The sequence below is a fragment of the Ascaphus truei genome, unplaced genomic scaffold (genome assembly GCF_040206685.1).
Source record: "Ascaphus truei isolate aAscTru1 unplaced genomic scaffold, aAscTru1.hap1 HAP1_SCAFFOLD_414, whole genome shotgun sequence".
Taxonomy (NCBI): domain Eukaryota; kingdom Metazoa; phylum Chordata; class Amphibia; order Anura; family Ascaphidae; genus Ascaphus; species Ascaphus truei.
The window spans coordinates 179,245-200,938 of NW_027456745.1; the positions used below are offsets into that span (position 1 = coordinate 179,245).

At 47.5% G+C, this 21,694-nt stretch overlaps 1 protein-coding gene across 1 annotated transcript in view; it reads left to right on the plus strand.

The window, feature by feature from the left end:
* The first annotated feature begins 8,181 nt into the window (after positions 1-8,181).
* Positions 8,182-21,694, plus strand: part of LOC142484002 (TRPM8 channel-associated factor homolog) — an 82,806-nt gene continuing 69,293 nt past the window's right edge. Inside the window, exons 1-2 of the mRNA XM_075583959.1 lie at positions 8,182-8,251; positions 18,980-19,101. Of these exons, the coding sequence (XP_075440074.1) occupies positions 8,182-8,251; positions 18,980-19,101 (192 nt within the window). The remainder of the gene's footprint in view (positions 8,252-18,979; positions 19,102-21,694) is intronic.

Below are 21,694 nucleotides of genomic sequence, written 5' to 3' on the forward strand. Positions count from 1 at the left end.
CAGGGTTGCCAGCAACAATCATGGAGGTTTGCCCTCACACCCTGGTGAGGTGTCATATGTACACAAGGGCAGTGACAACATGCTCTGTGTCCACTGTTAGTGACACAAGGTGTGGCTGTTTTCTGAGTCTATATAAGACACTGCACTGCCAAAAGTTAGTATGTTAAGTCTGAGTTCAAGTTCAAGAAGAGTCTGCAGCAGTTCAAGGCTGTCAGATCTGAGTACAGGCTGCTTACACACTGTGTTCAGGGACCTGACACAGATGGTGATCTCCCTTAGGGGAGATGTGACCCAACTCTATTGAGAGAGGAGGAACTTTCTGAGAGGAATGTACTCCAACAGGATGAGCGGCTAGTACGACCGCAATGAGGGGCAGTCTGTCCATGATGACGAAAATAAAGATGCCCTTGTTCACTACATCCCTTCTGTGTGAGTGTGGAGTCATTCTACAGAAGGAGGTACCACAGAGGAGGTCCCCATCAGATACATCCCCCTGCGGCCGCAGAGATCCTGATGGGGTGGAGGCGCTGCATCGTATGTGAGTAAGACTCAGATCACACTACCTCAGATGCCTGTCGTGCTGATATCCCCACTAACACCCAGCGGGAGACTCAGGAGTCCTGTAAGCCAGCAGGTGCACCACACAATACACATCCATGTAATGGGGCCAGTAGACCACAGGGGCCAATGTGAGATTGGGTGGGGCCAGAAAAACCGTTACACTTCAATACCCTGGTTGTGTTTTATGATAGAATATAAGGACATAACATCCATGGTCACCCATCTGAAACTTTTTTGCCATTCAATATGCTGTATATCCTCCATCAGATCGTTTGAATCTTTAAGAACTGAGGGTAGATTTTGTACTAGAGGTTGTAGATATTTATTGATATAAAGTGAGAGACCATCTCCCAAAGATCCAATGCTTGGCACAATAGGCCTGCCTGTCGGATGTGTCAGCTTTTTATGGATGGGAGATGGTAGAAAATGGGGACCACTAGATGTTCCACATACAGAAAACCCAACTCCTTGGGTTTAAGGACATATAGAATTTGGCCAATCTCTAATAAAGATCTCAACTCTTGTTGAAAAACCCAGGTAGGATCTGGTCAATTTTTTATATGATTGTGTGTCGTTTAATTGTCTATATGCCTCAGTTCTGAAATCCTCAGAGGACTGAACAACGATTGCTCCCCCCTTGTCTGCATTTTTAATGACAAGGGTTTTATCTTGTTGAAGATTGAGGAATTCACGTTGTTCGTCCTCCGTGAGATTATTCATTTTAGATGTACCAAATCTGTATCCTTCAGCCAAAATTCTAAGGTCCATCGCCACCAACTTTTCCAAAGTGGCAATAAAGGAACCCTTAGAAGCATTGGCACAGAAGTCAGATTTTTTTCTAAAATGTGTATGTCGTTGGCTAAAGAAACTTGTTGAAATATACACTATTGATTCTGCATCAGATTGTTCCCCAAGTAATCCCTCCATATCGGATAATACACAGCGTTCCTTGAAAGTCAGGTAACGATTCAGAGGCCCTGGATCCAAGTCAGTCTCTTCTAAAGAATTTTGGGTAGACTGAGTAGAATCCAAGGATATCTCTGCCAATTAATTATTATCAGCAAAGAATTTCTTTAGACCCAGTTTACGGGTAAAGCATTGCAGGTCTATAATAGTGTCAAAAAGAGAGAAGTTACTCTAGGGGCAAAATTTAAACCCTTATTCAGGAGTGATATTTGATGTATGGTAAGTACAGTGTTAGAGATATTAATCACATTCTCCCTATTGTTCAAGAATATTTCTTTCTTTTCGTGGCCCCCCTTTGCTGCTCCCCTCTTTGACCTCTGCGTCCTAAAAAAGGCCTAGATTCCCCTTTTCTCTGTATCTGCGTAGAAGATTCTGCCCAACCTGGAGTGGAAGAGTCTCTGTCACGGGAATATACAGTAGCGACATACTTTATTAAAGTAAATGCCGGCGGCATGCCGGGATCTACCCCAGCTGCCGCCAGTCAGAAACGCGCGCCGCCGCGTTTCCCCCACGCACCCCCCCTCCACATCGCGCGCAATTACCCCCCCAAAGACACCCCGAACCCGGCTTCTACTCTGCCCCTCTGCTTCCCCGCACCCCCGCTTACCTAGATTTGAACTCCAGGGGTGTCGGGGAAGCCTGGGGAAGCCGGGGAAGACGGGGAAGCCTGGCGCGCTTGTGACCGTGACGTCACAGTGCGCCGCCACGCGCCGCGGCTACCTGCTTCCCAGCCTCATACAGCCAGCGGCATTTGCTCGAATAAGAGCTGCCGCTGCTGTAGGAGTGCTCACCACAAACCGGACTGGGCCGCGAGGCCGAGGTGGGGATACAGGAAAACCACCGCCCTACAGCCGCGTGAGCGGGTCCGGTTAGCAGAGTCGTGTAGATAGCCTGGTTCGGGACAGGAGAGTGTAGAGTGGTAGAGGTACTTGCCAGATTCGGGGTCGGAGAGATCAAGAGTAGTCGTGTCCAAAGCCAAAGTCGAGGAGCGGAGAAGGTAGAAGTCCGTAGGGCGAGCCGGGGTTCGAGGGTGCCAGAGATCGGGAGTCCAGGTTCAAGCGAGGGTCTGTAACGGAAGACAAGAGCAGACTGCGAAGTAGCTTGTAGCAAGCACAACTAGAGACTGACAATGCTCAGCAATCAGCTCTGGGCTGGTAGCACTATATACTGACAGGAGCCAATGAGAACCCCCAGCGGTGATGTCAGATGAAGGTAGAGCGCTGATAGGCTGAGGCAGGATGCAGGACAGGTGGGGAAGGAACAAGTACATTGGCGGCAGTGGAGATGGACATAGTAGCACGCGCGCGCGACGGAAGGGGCGGGTTGAGTTTGCCGGGAGGGAAAGCCGGAACAGTAGACGCGCGCGGAGGTCTACTCCGGCGGCGCGCATGGGCAGCAGGAGCTGCAGGGAGAGAGGAGAGACTACAGGACTGGGTGCCGCGTGCCCCGACAGCGGAGGTAAGAGCCGCAGCGGGCGCCGTGGGTAGCGGCATTACAGTACCCCCCCATCAGGGTCGGACTCCGGACGATCCCTACCAGGCTTAAGTGGAAATTTGAGATGAAATGCCTGGACCAGCCTGGGGGCGTGTACCTGGACTTGCGGAATCCATGCCCTTTCTTCGGGTCCAAAACCCCTCCAATGCACCAAATACTGGAGCCCTCCTCTTGAGATATGAGAATCTAGGATGGACTGGACCTCAAACTCTTCTTGTCCATTGACCAGTCTGGGGGAAGGTGCGTTGTGTTGGATCTGAGGATTGGGTATAAACGGTTTTAATAGAGAACAATGAAAGGCAGAGGGAATCTTCATAGTTGCGGGTAGTTTGAGTCGGTAGGTAACCGGATTGATCTTCTCCAATATAGAGAATGGACCGATAAATCGAGGTGCCAGCTTTGGGGATGTGACTTTCAAGCATATGTTCTTAGTAGATAGCCATACTTTCTGACCTGGGGCATAATTGGGAGGTCTCCGACGATGGCGATCAGCCTGCCTCTTCTGCATAGCCGTGGCCCGCTTGAGATTATCCTGAATCCTAGACCAGGAAGCATGAAGATCCCGAATCCTCTCTTCTGCGGCCGGAACTCCTGTACTCGGCCCAGACTGAGGGAGGGTGGAGGGATGAAAGCCAAAATTAAAAAAGAATGGAGACTGTAGTGTGGACTCATTCCTGAGATTATTATGAGCGAATTCTGCCCAGGGGAGTAGGTCGAGCCAATTGTCCTGAGAGTCCAATATGAAACAACGAAGGAACTGCTCCAATGACTGATTGGTTCGTTCAGTTTGACCATTGGTCTGTGGGTGGTATCCAGAGGAGAAGTGAAGCGCCACGTTAAGTTTCTTACAGAAGGCCCTCGAGAATCTCTAAACAAATTGCGACCCCTGATCAGAAACTATGGTCTGGGGTGATCCATGGAGCCTGAAGACCTCCCTGACAAATACCTCGGCAAGTTTAGGGGCGCTGGGTAGACCTTTGCGTGGGATAAAATGCGCTTGCTTAGAAAAGCGGTCGACCACTACTAGTATAGTGTCCATAGCCTTAGATTTGGGGAGGTCGACAATAAAGTCCATCGAGAGATGTTCCCATGGATGATCGGGAATGGGAAGGGGTTTCAGGAGTCCTGGAGGTTTATTCCGTGGAGTCTTGTTCTGTGCGCAGGTGGAACACACTGAGACGAAATGTTGAATGTCCTTGCGCATGCCTGGCCACCAAAAGGTTCGTTGCAAGAGGTCAATAGTCCTTTTGATCCCTGGATGACATGCCGTCTTGGCGGCGTGCCCCCATTGCATTACCTTCTGGCGGAAGGTAGGGGGTGTGAAAAGTCATCCAACTGGCACCCTGAGACCCTGAGGGTTTTGATCTTGAACCTTGGTGATCTCCGACAGTGCGTCAAAGGTACTGGCAGACGGGACACATTTAGGAGGAAGGATAGTTTCTTGAGGATCTTCGGTTTTGTCCTCTACAGAGAATTGACGAGACAGTGCGTCAGCTTTAGTGTTTTTAGAACCAGGGAGGTATGAAATAAGGAAGTTGAACCGGGTGAAGAAGAGGGACCAACGTGCCTGCCGAGCACTCAGACGGCAGGCAGTCTCAATATATAAGAGGTTTTTATGGTCCGTAAGGATGGTGACGGGGTACTCAGTGCCTTCCAATAGGTGACGCCACTCCTCCAGAGCCATCTTGATCGCGAGGAGCTCACGGTTACCCACATCATAATTCCGTTCTGCTGCGGAGAATTTTTTAGAAAAGAATGCACAGGGATGCAGTCTGGCCTGTGGGTTCTTCCTTTGGGATAAGATCGCCCCTGCCCCTATGTCCGAAGCATCCACCTCGAGAGTGAAGGGTTGTGCTGGATCAGGATGCACTAAGATAGGTGCTGTGACAAAGACTTCCTTGAGAACCTGAAAAGCCATGATGGCCTCGGGAGACCACAGTGCGGGATTGGCGCTCTTCTGAGTGAGGGCTGTGATGGGTGCGACTAGCGTGGAGAAATTCTTTATGAACCTGCGGTAATAATTGGCAAAACCTAAGAACCTCTGTACCGCTTTCAGAGAGAGGGGTCGGGGCCAATTCAAGACAGCTTCCACCTTGGTAGGATCCATTGCGAGTCCTGTGTCAGAGATTATGTAACCCAAAAATGACGTGGATGACTGGTGGAACTGGCATTTTTCAAGTTTGGCGAACAGACGGTTCTCCCGTAACCTCTGAAGTACTTGTTTGACGTGCCGAGTATGTTCCAGGGGATTCTGGGAGAATATAAGGATGTCGTCTAGGTAGACCACCACGTGTTGATCCAGAAGATCTCTGAAGACGTCGTTAACGAAATCCTGGAAGACGGCTGGCGCGTTACAGAGACCGAAGGGCATCACGAGGTACTCACAGTGCCCATCACGCGTGTTGAAGGCCGTCTTCCACTCATCTCCCTTACGAATCCGAACCAGATTGTAGGCTCCACGGAGATCCAGCTTGGAGAAGATAGTGGTGCCTTGTGACCTGTTGAAAAGTTCGGCAATCAAGGGAAGAGGATACCGATTCTTGACAGTCACCTTGTTGAGACCACGATAATCAATGCAAGGACGAAGTGTGCCATCCTTTTTCTTTACAAAAAAGAAGCCTGCTCCTGCCGGAGAAGAAGACTTATGAATGAAGCCTCTCTGGAGGTTCTCCTGTATGTAAAGTTTCATCGCCTTGGTCTCGGGGGGGGGGAAGCGGGTAGGTACAACCTCTGGGATGAATCGCGCCAGGAAGAAGGTCGATCGGGCAATACTAGGCGCGATGGGGTGGTAATTCCTCCGCCTGAATTTTGTCGAAGACATCTCTGAACTCCCGTCCGGAAGGAGGGGATTCTTGGATTCCGGATGTGTGGCGCCTACTAGGGCTTTAGGCGAAACCAGACAATGTCTTGACACCGGTCTCTCCAGGTGAGGGGTTGTGACTGGAGCCAGTCGATCTGGGGTTTATGGTGCTGGAGCCAGGGAAGACCTAATATCACGTCTACAGCCGGCGTGTGGATGGCATCAAACTGAATTTGTTCGGAATGGTGTCCAGTCATCTTAAGACGGAGGGGAATGGTCTGATGTGAAATAAATGCGGGTTGCAAAGGCCTACCGTCAATGGCTTCTAGGCCTACGGGCCAATCCTTAGCTACCCGAGGAATCTGGTTCTTCTCCGCAAAAGACTGATCGACAAAGTTCCCACCAGAACCGGAGTCTAGGAAGGCCCTCGTGGTGATGTCCCCAAAGTCCCCTGATAGGACTATAGGGAGGAGTATCTTGGATGGTAGTTTGGGAGAGGAAGAAGAGGTTACCATGCCCAGTGTAGTTCTCTCAGTACTCACTGGGGGCTGGCGTTTCCCGACTTGGAAGGACAGGTACTCACCAGGTGTCCACTATTTCCGCAGTAAAGGCAGAGTCCCGCCCGACGGCGACGTAGTCTTTCTGTCAACGAAAGGCGAGTCCCACCCAGCTGCATGGGTTCTTCGGAGGATACGGTGACTGGCTCCCCTGGAGCTGTATGTGGGAAGGAAGTGGGTTGGATACCTTTTTGGCGCTTCCCCTTCTCTGCTCTTCGTTCCTGGAGCCGCTGGTCCATACGGATACAGAGCGCGATGAGTTCCTCCAATGATGTAGGGCGCTCCAGAGCGGCCAGCTCGTCCTTGAGGGAGTCATTCAAACCCTGCCAGAACACTGCGGCGAGTGCTTCGTCATTCCACCTTGTTTCTGCCGCAATAGTGCGAAACTCCAGTACGTAGCGAGCCACAGAGCGATTTCCCTGCGTAACATTGAGGAGAGAAGATGCGGCTGTTACCCTCCTACCTGGTGTATCGAACACCCTCCGGAATTCAGCACAGAACCAGTCCAGGCTGGAAGTCAGATCCAGGCGTTGCTCCCATAAGGGAGTAGCCCAGGCCAGGGCATCATCGGTCAGCAGCAAGATAATGTACGCGACCTTGGAACGTGGAGTAGGGAAATGAGAGGGTAGAAGCTCAAATTGGATGGAACACTGCCCCAGGAAGCCACGACATGCTGAAGGCTCTCCCGCATAGCGATTGGGAGTAGGTAGACGAGGTTCAGGAGGGTGAGTTAGAGGTACCGGCGGGGAGAAGATAGGAGCAGGGGGAGCGGCAGCAGTCTCTGGAGAGGACAGAAGGGATTTGAGTTGCTCTGAAATGGTACCCAAGGAGTTTTGGAGCAGTTCCATACTCTGGTTATTTTGGGAGAGACAAATCTCTACTTCCTTGAACAGACCATCGTGTTCGCTTAAGCGTCGACCCACCTTGGCGGAGTCCAGGTCTGTTGGGCTGAGCATAATGTCACGGGAATATACACTACCGACACACTTTATTGCTCATCGGCCAGATCCGCAAGCCGGGAGATTTCCCAGCTTGCTAGTGGCCGCCCCTCGGCGTGCCGCGCATCACCGACGCGCGGTCACGCGTCATCGGGAGCCTGCGCCCCCTGCACACGCGTCCAGGGCTCCCCGAGGGAGCCCTGGTGTCCCGCGATGTGGGGGACGGCGGCAGGGGGTTCCGGGGGACCCGGCGGACCCGGCAGGGGGAGGGAGAGCGCCCCGATCGGAGGGCGCTCTTCCGCTGCTTCGGCGCGCGCCCGTCACCCTCCGGCGCGCGCCAGGCTACTGCTGCGGCCGAGAACGGGCAAATGCTCGAATAAACTCGGCCGCAGCAGTAGGAGTGCTCACCACAAACCGGACTGGACCGCGAGGCCGAGGTGGGGATACAGGAAAACCACCGCCCTACAGCCGCGTGAGCGGGTCCGGTTAGCAGAGTCGTGTAGATAGCCTGGTTCGGGACAGGAGAGTATAGAGTAGAAGAGGTACTTGCCAGATTCGGGGTCGGAGAGATCAAGAGTAGTCGTGTACAAAGCCAAAGTCGAGGAGCGGAGAAGGTAGAAGTCCGTAGGGCGAGCCGGGGTTCGAGGGTGCCAGAGATCGGGAGTCCAGGTTCAAGCGAGGGTCTGTAACGGAAGACAAGAGCAGACTGCGAAGTAGCTTGTAGCAAGCACAACTAGAGACTGACTATGCTCAGCAATCAGCTCAGGGCTGGTAGCACTATATACTGACAGGAGCCAATGAGAACCCCCAGCGGGGGAAAAGCCGGAACAGTAGACGCGCGTGGAGGTCTACCCCAGCGGCACGCATGGGCAGCAGGAGCTGCAAGGAGAGAGGAGAGACCACGGGACCGGGTGCCGCGCGCCCCGACAGCGGAGGTAAGATCCGCAGCGGGCGCCGTGGGTAGCGGCATTGCAGTCTCTATGTACCCCCCTGTGTTCTTCTTTGTTCTCCAAATATCATCACTATGTTCAAATGATACTGTGGGACCCCTATTTTTCCCCATCTGAAACATTTGATTCGAAGCTTGATGTATCCGCACAGCGGTGTTTCAGAATAGATTTTTTGGGGGCGTTATTTGCTGCTTTTTCCCTCTCGTTTTGTGGTCGGTGGGAGACTTGGATCTATTTGTGTTCTTATTCATATTGGGGAATAGATGTTTTCTGCCAAATATAGACCTGATTTCTGATTTAGTCCTGCTTATCCCCCTCAAACTTATTTTACTTATATCCATTATTACCTTCTACACCTCGTCTACGTTTTGTGATAATATAAGGTCATTATTGGTAAAATGCTCCATATGATCAAATGATTTAAGTTTGGCCTGTAACCATTTTATTTATTTTTCTCTTCACTTTTACGCTTAATGAGGATTTTCATTAAATAAAAGGAGCATTCAACCAACACTGATCTCCACTTATTCTCAAATTCTTTATCATTGAAACCACATGTGGGGGATTTTTTATTCTTAAGCCCCTTGGTATTCTGGTGACCCTTATATAGTTCTCTAGGGTAGGTACGTCCCACCATAGTCTCACATTAGTCGTTAATAGTTTCTCAAGTTTTTGAAAATAAGTAATCAAATCGGATGGTTCCTCGCAGAAAACGCCCCCACTTTCATCAAAAACATGTTCGGCCCGCCTCCTACGTTTAGTATGATCACTTCATCTCTGTACATAAGCTCCTGGACATTATCCTCTTGGGGTTCATCCATCATGAAAAATAATCCACTAAAGTGTATAATATCTTGTAAATATGAATATAAACAGTCTCTCCAACGTTGTAGAGTGATATCAATCCCAATCAAATAACGAAACAATATATAACAAAAAACCTTGCCAACCAGCCTCAGTTGTAAAAAGTAAAAGCGACAAGAGATTCCGAAAAAATAGTCCTCTGAAATCCATTAGCTTCGGAAAAAATGCCATAGTCCTGTGTGAACTCCCCATATAGCAAGAACGACAGTCAGATATAAGGGAAATAATCCCTAATGGGTGCTCTACTTTAATGAACCATGCAGTAATGCTTTAAGAAATAACAATAGGTTCTCCTTAAGAGTAATGCTAATGGATTTCTGAGGACTATTTTTTCGGAATCTCTGGTTGTTTTAACTTTTTACAACTGAGGCTGGTTGGCAAGGGTTTTTATATCACACAACCTCTAGTACAAAATCTACCCTCATTTCTTAAAGATTCAAACGATCTAATGGAGGATATACAGCATATTAAATGGCAAAACAGTTTCAGATGGGTGACCATGGATGTTATGTCCTTATATTCTATCATTAAACATAACCAGGGTATTGAAGCTACACAATAATTTCTCAACTTGTCTGATTTGTCACCTGCACTTTTCTTATGGAATCAATCACGTTTTTACTCACGCATAATTATTTTAGTTTTGATTCACAATTTTATCTGCAACTTAGGGGCACGACTATGGGCACATCATTTGCACCATCTTATGCAAATTTATTTATGGAGTTATGGGAGTCACGTTTTATTTATGGAGTTATGGGAGTCACGTTTTATTTATGGTAACTGTAATCCCTATAGACACCATAATAAGTTTTCAGGCATTATATTGATGATTTGTTATTCATTTGGGATGGTGATTCACAAGTATTACGAGATTTCATTAGCACTCTGAATACTAACGAATATAATTTGCACTTCACATATGAGCATAACATCCATCACATCTGTTATCTGGATCTCATGCTATACATAGATCCAGAGGGACGGATACAGACAGACATATACAGAAAGCCCAACTCCAGGAATTCATTTCTATTGGCAAATAGTAATCACTCGAGACCCATGAAAAAGGGGATCCCAAAGGGCCAATTTTTAAGGCTTAAATGACTATGCTCCACGGAAGAAAATTTTGAAAATAAGGCTCAAGATTTAGTAGCCAGGTTCCGTGCGAGAGGGTACAAAGAACAAGATTTGAAAGATGCTTTGGAGTCGGTTAGACTTTCAGAACGGAGAGATCTTCTTCTCTTTTGGTGATAAGACCAAAAGGAAATTTGTGAATAAACAAGGAATGGACTCGGGGCCATTTTTTATTACACAACAGAGTGGCCAGACATTTATAAACTGCAACACCAGTCATGTAGAGTATATGCTGGAGTGTGGATGTCATCTATATAGGGCGGACAGTCAGACCTCTAAAAAACAGAGTCATGTCCGTGCCATTAAAAAGAGGGATTTGTCACATCCGGTATCCAGGCGTTTCACTACATGCACGCTGGGGGGTATTCAGAACTTCTCCTTCTCAGGTGTAGAACATGTAAAAGCCCCTCTTAGAGGAGGCAATAGATTGAACCTGTTGAATAGACGGGTAATGTCCTGGATCTACTGTATGGACAGTCTACACCCATCGGTATCAATGTAGACTGGGAGTTGGTACATTTTTTATAATAGCTAATTGAGCGCATATATATCCCTCCGTGTCAGAAATCCAGGGCTGCCATTACAGTTATATCGCCTGAATTAGACAAGGGTCCCAAGATTTAAGACTTGGGCATACAGCCGAGAAGAATCTGTGGTTACATCTTGGTTTACATGTGTGATATCAGAGTCAGAACCAGAGCCAGAACCAGACTGTCATTTATGAGGTAAAAAATATCCCAAGGATATAGAATTTACAGGTGCAATTAAAACCAATTGTATTATTAACATTCCTATCGGAGAGATTCCATTAGGGACCCTCACAAACGTGACATAGTTGCATACATTTGAATCTGTCTGTATTTCTAGTCAGGTTTGGTTGGACTCCGATATTTCTGACTTGAGGACAGGTTATGTCCTATGTGGGATTATGTTCCATCATGGATTTATATGAAAAGAAATATAATATATTTTCAATATTGAGATTAGTTAAGTTAATATAACTTTTTCTAGCATTAAGTCTAATTGTATATTTTTTTTCTGTTTATATATACAGTATATACATGTCACACGTGGTGACATGTATACATATTTATGTTTTATTATAAATGTTTCTTAGATATTTGTGCTTTTTAATATATAACATTGATTACATGTTTATTAGGCATTAGTAGAATCATGATATGGTTATGTGTGTATCATTATCAGGACTTGTTACTCTTACACATCTTTTCTCCTTTTTTCTTTTCCTGCACAGTGTAGGGCTTAGAATGGTTTCTTTGTAACTGTTTTGGTTCCAAGCACTAAGGTCTGATTAATATCTGTGTACTCTCATACAATTGTTATGTGTAGATATATAAATATAGTCTATATACATATATAATATCAATGTGTTTTGCCATAACTCTAGTAGTAGATGGCAGAATAAATGTGTATATATATATCTGTAGAGTACATATGGACTAGTAGGAACTAAAGCTATACGCGGATGAATATATATGTATGTATAAATGATGCTATACAGCGCTGTTGGTGCCTCCTCTGGGCGGAGTGGTGTGTCCTTATTGGCTCTGACGGATCTGTGGGCTTTGTCTCACTGATTCTGCAGTCTTTAACCTCCTACTTGCCCGCATTTATCCGGGCGATATCTCCGTTTCTAGCGGAGTTTCCCGCGTGGCGGCCGCATTCATCAGATAAGCGCGCGGCCGCCACTGTATCAGACACGGCATGATTAATTTGTTTTTAGATTTCCTTCATGTGTATATATGTATGTCCCTCTTGTGTTCACACTCCCTATTTTCCTTTTGTGGCAGTATGGATGGTTACTATATTTTTTGTCTTATGGGAATCATTTTTCAGAGGTTTGATGTTTGGGGAACTCACATACTTGGTTGAACTTGATGGACCTATGTCCCAAGGTATAAAAAGTTTATCTATGTAGAAAATACACTCACAATATATAGGATAAAATCGGGCATGTCACACTTAATAAGTGTATCAGAGGATATCAACAGCCAGCTGGCTCACCATCCCGCAACTCTCCGCGCTCATCCGTCTCTGCCTCTGCTCAACTGCGTCACCGCACGGCTCGGCGTCTGACGTCAGATCCGGTTTCGTCGGTTGGTGGGGGCTGGACCTTCAGTGACTCCTCTCCAGACTGCTCCGCAACAGGTATCCTCTGATACACTTATTAAGTGTGACATGCCCGATTTTATCCTATATATTGTGAGTGTATTTTCTACATAGATAAACTTTTTATACCTTGGTTGATCTGCGCTATGCCAGTTTGTTCTCTCTCTTGCATTTGGGCCACTTCCTCCTGAGCACCTGAACCACCATGATGACAACCACATCACATACCCACCACTGACTAATAGTCAACCCTGCTGTTGTGACTCTTACATCTTGTGAGTAGTCATTTCTATAGAGCCAAGATTTTGGAAACTCATTTTTTCCCATTGTTATTCTGCTGCATTTAGATTTTGTTTTATTTCTTATTTCTTCCCCATGCTCCCCCTGGATTTCGTGTACACTACTGGACATAGTTAATGACAAATAATACATGGTTACAAATACAGTTACATAAATGAACAGGGTATACATTATATACAAGACATTGCATGCACTGTTAGAGATACATTATGGACGTATGAAACAGTTACAGACCAGGTTAAAATGTGAGACAGCCTTAGATTTAGAACTTAGACTGGTGGTGGCTGTGAGAGTCTCCGGTAGGTTGTTCCAGTTTTGGGGTGCACGGTAAGAGAAGGAGGAACGGCCAGATACTTTGTTGAGCCTTGGGACCATGAACAGTCTTTTGGAGTCTGATCTCAGGTGATAGGTGCTGCATGTGGTAGGGGTGAGGAGCTTGTTCAGATAGATGGGTAGCTTGCCCAGAAAGTATTTGAAGGCAAGACAGGTAAGGTGAACTTTGCGCCTAGACTCAAGTGATGACCAATCTAGTTCTTTGAGCATTTCGCAGTGATGTGTGTTGTAGTTGCATTGGAGAACGAAATGACAAATTGAATTGTAGAGGGTGTCAAGTTTGCTAAGGTGGGTTTGGGGTGCCGAGCCATATACTATGTCTCCATAGTCGATAATTGGCATTAGCATCTGCTGTGTGATATGATTTCTGACCAGCAGGCTTAGGGAGGATTTGTTCCTGTAAAGTACCCCTAGTTTGGCATAGGTTTTGGATGTCAGGGTATCAATATGAATTCCGAATATTAAGTGGGAGTCAAACCATATGCCCAGGTATTTAAAACTAGTAACAGGGGTTAGGGTGGTGTTAGCGATGGTTCTGATCTGGAGCTCAGTCACTGGAAGCTTTAAAAATGTAGTCTTGGTCCCAAATACCATTGTTACAGTCTTGTCAGTGTTTAAAAACAGTTTGTTTTGGGAGATCCAGTTTTCGAGTCTCAAAAAGTCAGACTGAAGTATGTGTTCAAGGTCAGAGAGGCTATGGCTGTGCGCATATAGGATTGTGTCATCTGCATACATGTGTATTGAGGCTTCCTGACAAGCTGTGGGAAGATCATTGATGAACACTGAGAAGAGTAGGGGCCCCAGAACAGAGCCTTGCGGGACACCACAGGTGATATCCAAGGGGTTGGGGTTGGAGTTAGAGCCTGAGATAGACACATGTTGGGATCTTCCTGATAGGTAGGACTGAAACCAGTTTAAAGCATGCTTCCCTATTCCAGAGCTCTGGAGTTTGTTAAGCAGGATAGCATGATCAACTGTGTCAAAAGCCTTTGCAAAATCTAGGAATACTGCACCAGTGAGTTGTCCCCGTTCCATTCCACACTGGATTTCATTGCAAACTTTTAGCAGGGTAGTTACGGTGGAGTGTTTGGGACGAAACCCAGATTGGAATTGGCTAGGGAAATTTGTCTTGGTATAGTAATCGCTTAATTGGGAGTGGACACATTTTCCCATGACTTTGGATAGGATTGGGAGAAGGGAGATTGGCCTGTAGTTTGAGACAGTGTTTTTATCCCCACTTTTGAAGATTGGGACAACTCTGGCAGTTTTCCAGGTCTTAGGGATATGGCCTGCAGACAGGATAGAGTTGACTATGGAAGCAATTGGTTTAGCAATTGCTGGGGCACCAAGTCTTAGGAACCTAGATTGTAGTAAGTCAGGTCCACATTGGCTGCTTAGTTTTAATTTGAGGAGCGCTTGTGTAATCTCCTCTTCTAATACTGGGCCAAATTGAAAGATGGCGATCTCTCCTTCCACACACCGGTTAGGTGATTTTCGCAGGTTCTTATCTTGTAGGTAAGGCTTCACAGGTGTTTTGGTCACGTGAGGTGAGGGTATATATATGTTTGTCGGCAAGTCTGTTTTTGCACCCCCTTGAAAAAGGTCCTGCTCCAGGCCTGAAACGTCGGATTGGGCGGCCTTTCATTTTGTACTGATGCCTAATACAGATGTTTATTTATACTTAAGTGAGTGCAGTCTTTCTTTACCGGACGTGAGGATGGTAATAATGTCTTTGAGATATATATACATATATACATATATATATATACACACACACACACACACACACACACACACACACACACACACACACACACACACACACACACACACACACACACACACACACACACACACACACACACACACACGTGTAGCCAGAACTGGTTTCCTTGGCTACCAGTCTGCCCTTCCCGCAGTAAGCCCTGGTAAGAGCAGGCCTGCTAGGAGTAATCATGGGTTTTCCTCACGCACAGCAGCTTCAGTGAGTCACAGGGAAGGCGGAGGGACTATGCCTGTTTGCGGCCAATCAGGGCTTCAGACATGGTTCCTGCTTCCCTTGTTCTTAAGGAGCTGCACACCCCAAATTGAGTTAGTTGTCTACCCCTGAGAGACAGGTTTTCATCCAGAAGTGTGGATTGGCTGTGCACTCACTGCCTTCTCCCCTTGGGGAGTTAGGAGTGAGACCATAACCCTGGCTGTAATAGGGAGTCAGGGAAGAGCAAGGACTGCTCTGGGGGCCCTGTACCTGCAGTGGGGGTCCAGGGAACACCCTGAGGGTGAAGCCCCAAGAACTGCCTGTAACCACTGTGTGAGCTGTGTGAGCTGTGTATGCTGTGTGAGTTTTGTGAGCTGTGTGAGCTGTGTGAGCTGTGTGAGCTGTGTGAGCTGTGTATGCTGTGTGAGCTGTGTATGCTGTGTGAGTTGTGTGAGCTGTGTGAGCTGTGTGAGCTGTGTGAGCTGTGTGAGCTGTGTATGCTGTGTGAGCTGTGTATGCTGTGTGAGCTGTGTATGCTGTGTATGATGTGTATGCTGTGTGAGCTGTGTGAGCTGTGTGTGCTGTGTGTGCTGTGTGAGCTGTGTGTGCTGTGTGAGCTGTGTATGCTGTGTATGATGTGTATGCTGTGTATGATGTGTGAGCTGTGTGAGCTGTGTATGCTGTGTATGCTGTGTATGATGTGTGAGCTGTGTGAGCTGTGTGAGCTGTGTGTGCTGTGTGTGCTGTGTGAGCTGTGTGTGCTGTGTGAGCTGTGTGTGCTGTGTGAGCTGTGTATGCTGTGTATGATGTGTATGCTGTGTATGATGTGTGAGCTGTGTGAGCTGTGTATGCTGTGTATGATGTGTATGCTGTGTATGATGTGTGAGCTGTGTGAGCTGTGTGTGCTGTGTGTGCTGTGTGTGCTGTGTGTGCTGTGTGCTGTGTGTGCTGTGTGAGCTGTGTGTGCTGTGTGTGCTTTGTGTGCTGTGTATGCTGTGTATGCTGTGTGTGCTGTGTGTGCTGTGTGTGCTGTGTGAGCTGTGTGTGCTGTGTGAGCTGTGTGAGCTGTGTGTGCTGTGTGTGCTGTGTGACCTGTGTGAGCTGTGTATGCTGTGTATGATGTGTATGCTGTGTGAGATGTGTGAGCTGTGTGAGCTGTGTGAGCTGTGTGTGCTGTGTGTGCTGTGTATGCTGTGTTTGCTGTGTTTGCTGTGTGTGCTGTGTGTGCTGTGTGTGCTGTGTGCTGTGTATGCTGTGTATGCTGTGTATGCTGTGTATGCTGTGTGAGCTGTGTGAGCTGTGTGAGCTGTGTGTGCTGTGTGTGCTGTGTGTGCTGTGTGAGCTGTGTGTGCTGTGTGTGCTGTGTATGCTGTGTGAGCTGTGTATGCTGTGTATGCTGTGTATGCTGTGTATGCTGTGTGAGCTGTGTGAGCTGTGTGTGCTGTGTGTGCTGTGTGAGCTGTGTGAGCTGTGTGTGCTGTGTGAGCTGTGTGTGCTGTGTGTGCTGTGTGAGCTGTGTGTGCTGTGTGTGCTGTGTGAGCTGTGTGTGCTGTGTGTGCTGTGTGTGCTGTGTGAGCTGTGTGTGCTGTGTATGCTGTGTGAGCTGTGTGTGCTGTGTGAGCTGTGTGTGCTGTGTGTGCTGTGTGTGCTGTGTGAGCTGTGTGAGCTGTGTGTGCTGTGTGTGCTGTGTATGCTGTGTGTGCTGTGTGTGCTGTGTGTGCTGTGTGTGCTGTGTGTGCTGTGTGTGCTGTGTGTGCTGTGTGTGCTGTGTGAGCTGTGTGAGCTGTGTGTGCTGTGTATGCTGTGTGTGCTGTGTGAGCTGTGTGTGCTGTGTGTGCTGTGTATGATGTGTGAGCTGTGTATGCTGTGTATGCTGTGTGTGCTGTGTGTGCTGTGTGTGCTGTGTGTGCTGTGTGTGCTGTGTGTGCTGTGTGTGCTGTGTGTGCTGTGTGAGCTGTGTGTGCTGTGTGTGCTGTGTGAGCTGTGTGTGCTGTGTGAGCTGTGTGAGCTGTGTGTGCTGTGTATGCTGTGTGTGCTGTGTATGATGTGTGAGCTGTGTGTGCTGTGTATGATGTGTGTGCTGTGTGTGCTGTGTGTGCTGTGTGTGCTGTGTGTGCTGTGTGAGCTGTGTGTGCTGTGTGTGCTGTGTGAGCTGTGTGTGCTGTGTGTGCTGTGTGAGCTGTGTGTGCTGTGTGTGCTGTGTGAGCTGTGTGTGCTGTGTGTGCTGTGTGTGCTGTGTGTGCTGTGTGTGCTGTGTGAGCTGTGTGTGCTGTGTGTGCTGTGTGAGCTGTGTGTGCTGTGTATGCTGTGTATGCTGTGTGAGCTGTGTGTGCTGTGTGTGCTGTGTGTGCTGTGTGTGCTGTGTGTGCTGTGTGTGCTGTGTGTGCTGTGTGTGCTGTGTGTGCTGTGTGAGCTGTGTGTGCTGTGTATGCTGTGTATGCTGTGTGAGCTGTGTGTGCTGTGTGTGCTGTGTGAGCTGTGTGTGCTGTGTATGCTGTGTATGCTGTGTGTGCTGTGTATGCTGTGTGAGCTGTGTGTGCTGTGTATGCTGTGTATGCTGTGTGTGCTGTGTATGCTGTGTGTGCTGTGTGTGCTGTGTGTGCTGTGTGTGCTGTGTGTGCTGTGTATGCTGTGTGTGCTGTGTGTGCTGTGTATGCTGTGTGTGCTGTGTGTGCTGTGTGTGCTGTGTGTGCTGTGTGTGCTGTGTGAGCTGTGTGTGCTGTGTGTGCTGTGTGAGCTGTGTGTGCTGTGTATGCTGTGTATGCTGTGTGAGCTGTGTGTGCTGTGTGTGCTGTGTGAGCTGTGTGTGCTGTGTATGCTGTGTGTGCTGTGTGTGCTGTGTGTGCTGTGTGTGCTGTGTGTGCTGTGTGAGCTGTGTGTGCTGTGTATGCTGTGTATGCTGTGTGAGCTGTGTGTGCTGTGTGTGCTGTGTGAGCTGTGTGTGCTGTGTATGCTGTGTATGCTGTGTGTGCTGTGTATGCTGTGTGTGCTGTGTGTGCTGTGTGAGCTGTGTGTGCTGTGTATGCTGTGTATGCTGTGTGTGCTGTGTATGCTGACCATCTGTAGTGTTTAACCAAATAAAGTGATCCTGTTCAAATATACCTTCCTGCCTGAGACTACAATATATTAGGGGAAGGAGAAGTGAGTTCTCCTGCAGGGATTGTCTCCACATACCTGGGGCCTACAAGAGATGGAGGCGCTGTCACCGTGACTACGAATCAGTTACTACCCCAGAAGTCTGTCCTGTTCTCCTCCACAACACCACAGGAGACTCAGATCCACTGTAAGCCCACCATAGCACACTGTGTAGCAGTGAAATCTCCCAGAGGGTGGGGGGGGGGGGGGGGAGGGGGAGGGAGGGGGGGGGACATGTGTTACACAAATAATGGACAATACATCAGAAATTTCTCTCCATAAATTATCAGATATTTCTGTCATGGTATGAATTAAAGGTTCACGTTTGTAAACCTCAGAAATCAAATTTTCAATAGTTGAGATATCCATATTCTCACAGCAAGCGCAACTGAACTCTTTTAAAAAGTAATTTGAACAGTATCCAGGCAGAATAGCTTACTAAATTTTCATTGGCTGTTAGCCGCTCACATGACCAGGCTGTCTCGCTGCAATAGCAAACTAGTTTGTCTCCTCTGCAAGGTCGCACTCATTACGGCCGTGCGCTTTGGAATACACATGTTTGTTTGTAGCGCAAGCTATGTAGCTCGCTCCGTATCTTGCACTATGGACGAGGCCTTAATAAAGACACTGCTAATCATTTGGCTTTTAGGGATTTATTATAACATAGATAGAGAAATATCCTATGTATTTGATTCACACAATGACATATTGACATTTTAATCACTAAGCAGTGCTAGGAGGAGTCATGGCGTAGCACTGCTAAGTTAACATGGGCCCATAGAGTTCTTTTTTCCATAACCTTGATTGTTACAATATATCCAGTGCGGTTATTTCAGAATGTGTTTGGTGTTTTTCAGGATCGCGGGATTTTGCTTGGAGAAGCACTGGCCTTTATCTGTCACCTAAAACATCCGCTATATTTACCTTTCCTGCTTCAGTGACTTCTGCCGGTCTCCAGGTATACAAAATACATGTCAATATTCCCTGAGTGACAAGGTGATAGTGTAAAAACAGGCGCGGAAAAAATACTAGTGTTCACCAATCTATAAGTGAATGAATAATATATATACTTATAATACTAAAGTGCGTGAATATAATATATATACTTATAATACTAAAGTGCGTGAATATAAGTGACAAATGATAGTGCAAATAACACGTGTATAAAAGGTTGTAACCCCTGCTCAAACCCTCTGGAAAGGACTGGCTTCACTGGTCCCAGAGGAGCGATATATGTTCTCACAACCCAGGGGGAGCATGAAGGAAAAATATTCCCTGAGTAACAAATATAATACTCCAGCCTTGCTGCAATATATTGGATCCAAAACTAAGGAGGATTAGTGTAAGAAGGAAGGTGTGTTAAACAAAGAAATGGGGTTAGCAGTTAAGGCTTGGTTTAAGATCAGCCACAACAGCTGAAGATTTGGTATTCCCTAAATGTACTTACAGTATGTAGAGATGTTTTCACGTTCGTGTCATCGTAGTGGCATTGATCATATGGCCCAGTAAACGAGACAGTCACACAAGTAACCATGGGGCTGTAACAAGTAGCAGGGAGATACTATTTTAGGAAGTACTAAAGGGAAACACACTCGGCACACTGTTGCTTTTATAGGTTCTTTAGAACTGTAACGGTTCTGCTTACTTGCAGACTACCATTGGTTCTTTTCAGGGCTTCATGCTGCGGGTCAGGGGGAATGATAGCAGTCTGGGGGAGACCAGGGCACAGAGTTGCACTGTCACTAAAGAGAGAGAGCTGTGATCACTGTGCCTGTAACTGCTGCCATGTAACATACAGGTTGTATTGAGTTAAATTCCAAGCCTACAGCAGCCTGGTGAATACCCAGACAGCACATATAGACGAATAATACTTTTAATAACTGACCTTTTCATTATGCGTGCCTAGGATGGGTAATATTTAACTAATATTATGGGCACATTTAAAAGCTTTTAAAACGTTGTCAGTGTCTTGAGGGTTTTAACAAGCAGAACCCTGCACCATCTAACGTGCACCATCTAACGTGCCTTCCAAGGCAGAAATACCATATAGCATATCACCCATATAGATAGATGGACATTTATCCTGCCTTCTCCCTATAATGTGCAGTACCAGCAACTGACTTGTGTGCTCTTCAGCATGCAGGCTATGTATGTATGTATGTATGTATGTATGTATGTATGTATGTATGTAAGTATGTATGTATGCAGCAGTGTGCTATATATGTATGTATGTATGTGTAGCGGTCATGTAAAATGGCTACAGTCATCTCTCCTGCTGACAGTAAGGCCTGGTAAGTTGTGGGCATGCCAGCAGTAATTATGGAGGTTTGCCCTCACACCCTGGTGGGGTGCCCTGTGTATGGATGGGAGTGGTCACATGCTCTGACTCCATGGTTAGTGATGTCAGAGGTGTGTCAGCTTCCAGAGTGTACATAAGGCACAGCACTGTGTCTAAAAGTTAGTTCTGAGTCGAGTTCTGTGTTCTATCTGAGTGCAAGTTCTAGCAGATGGTTATGTTATAGTAACTGAAGAGGAGACTGTGTCCAGGGACCTGGCACAGGGCAGAGATCCCTGCGGGGATAGGGAATCCCTATTTAAGGAGAACTACACCTTTCAAAGGGAAGCACTGACTGAATATGAGTGGCTAGAAAATCTACTGCGAGGGGCAGCTAGCCCACTCAGGCAATAAAGATGTTCTCAATCCAAAACCCTCTCGTGTACATGTGTGGAGTGAATGTACAGAGAGGAGCACCACAGAGGAGTTCCTCGTCAGGACCATCCCCAAGTGACCGAAGGGACCCTGATGAGGTGGAGGCGCTGCACTGGAACTAGGTAGGACTCAGCACACTACCTCAGCTGCCTGTCTGGACGGGTCCTCCCCACACACCATCATGCGGGAGACTCAGGAGTCCTGTAGCCAACAGGTGCACCACCAGACACTACCACACTGTAATTGGGACCGGTTAGACCACAGGGGCCAATGTGAGATTGGGTGGGTCAGGCCGGGCCAGAAAAACCATTACATATGTATGTATGTATGTATGTAGCAGTGTGCTATATTTCTATACCCTAGTATTGTAAGTCCTGGTAATGGCCGGCAGTGCTACGGTTAGTCCCCTCTCACATGGCCTAGCATGTGAGCTTCCTCTCCCCTATGTTAGTTTGTTGCAGTTTTCAGGCACCTGCCAGAAAACGGTTGGAGTCACATGCTAGGGGTGTCGGCTTCCTCTGGTGATACCCGCCCAGTTATTGGGTCATAGGAGCTAGCCACACTCTTGCTATAAAAGGTGTCTCCCATGCAAATTTAGAGAGTTCTCTGTCCTGATTCTGTGTCTCGCTCAGTTCTGGCTGCTCTTCCTTGCCCCTTGGGGGGTGAGGTTGTCCAGACTAGCCAGGGGAGCTCAAGCCCTGGGTTGCCTAGACCTATCCTGCCCAAAGAAGGGTGGTATGCCTGGGCCAGGAGCTATGCATGAGTTCTCTGTTCTGTTCTGGCTGTGTCTAGCCTAACCCCTTAGGGGGTGGGTCCTGTGGTCTACCCTGGAGGAAGTGAG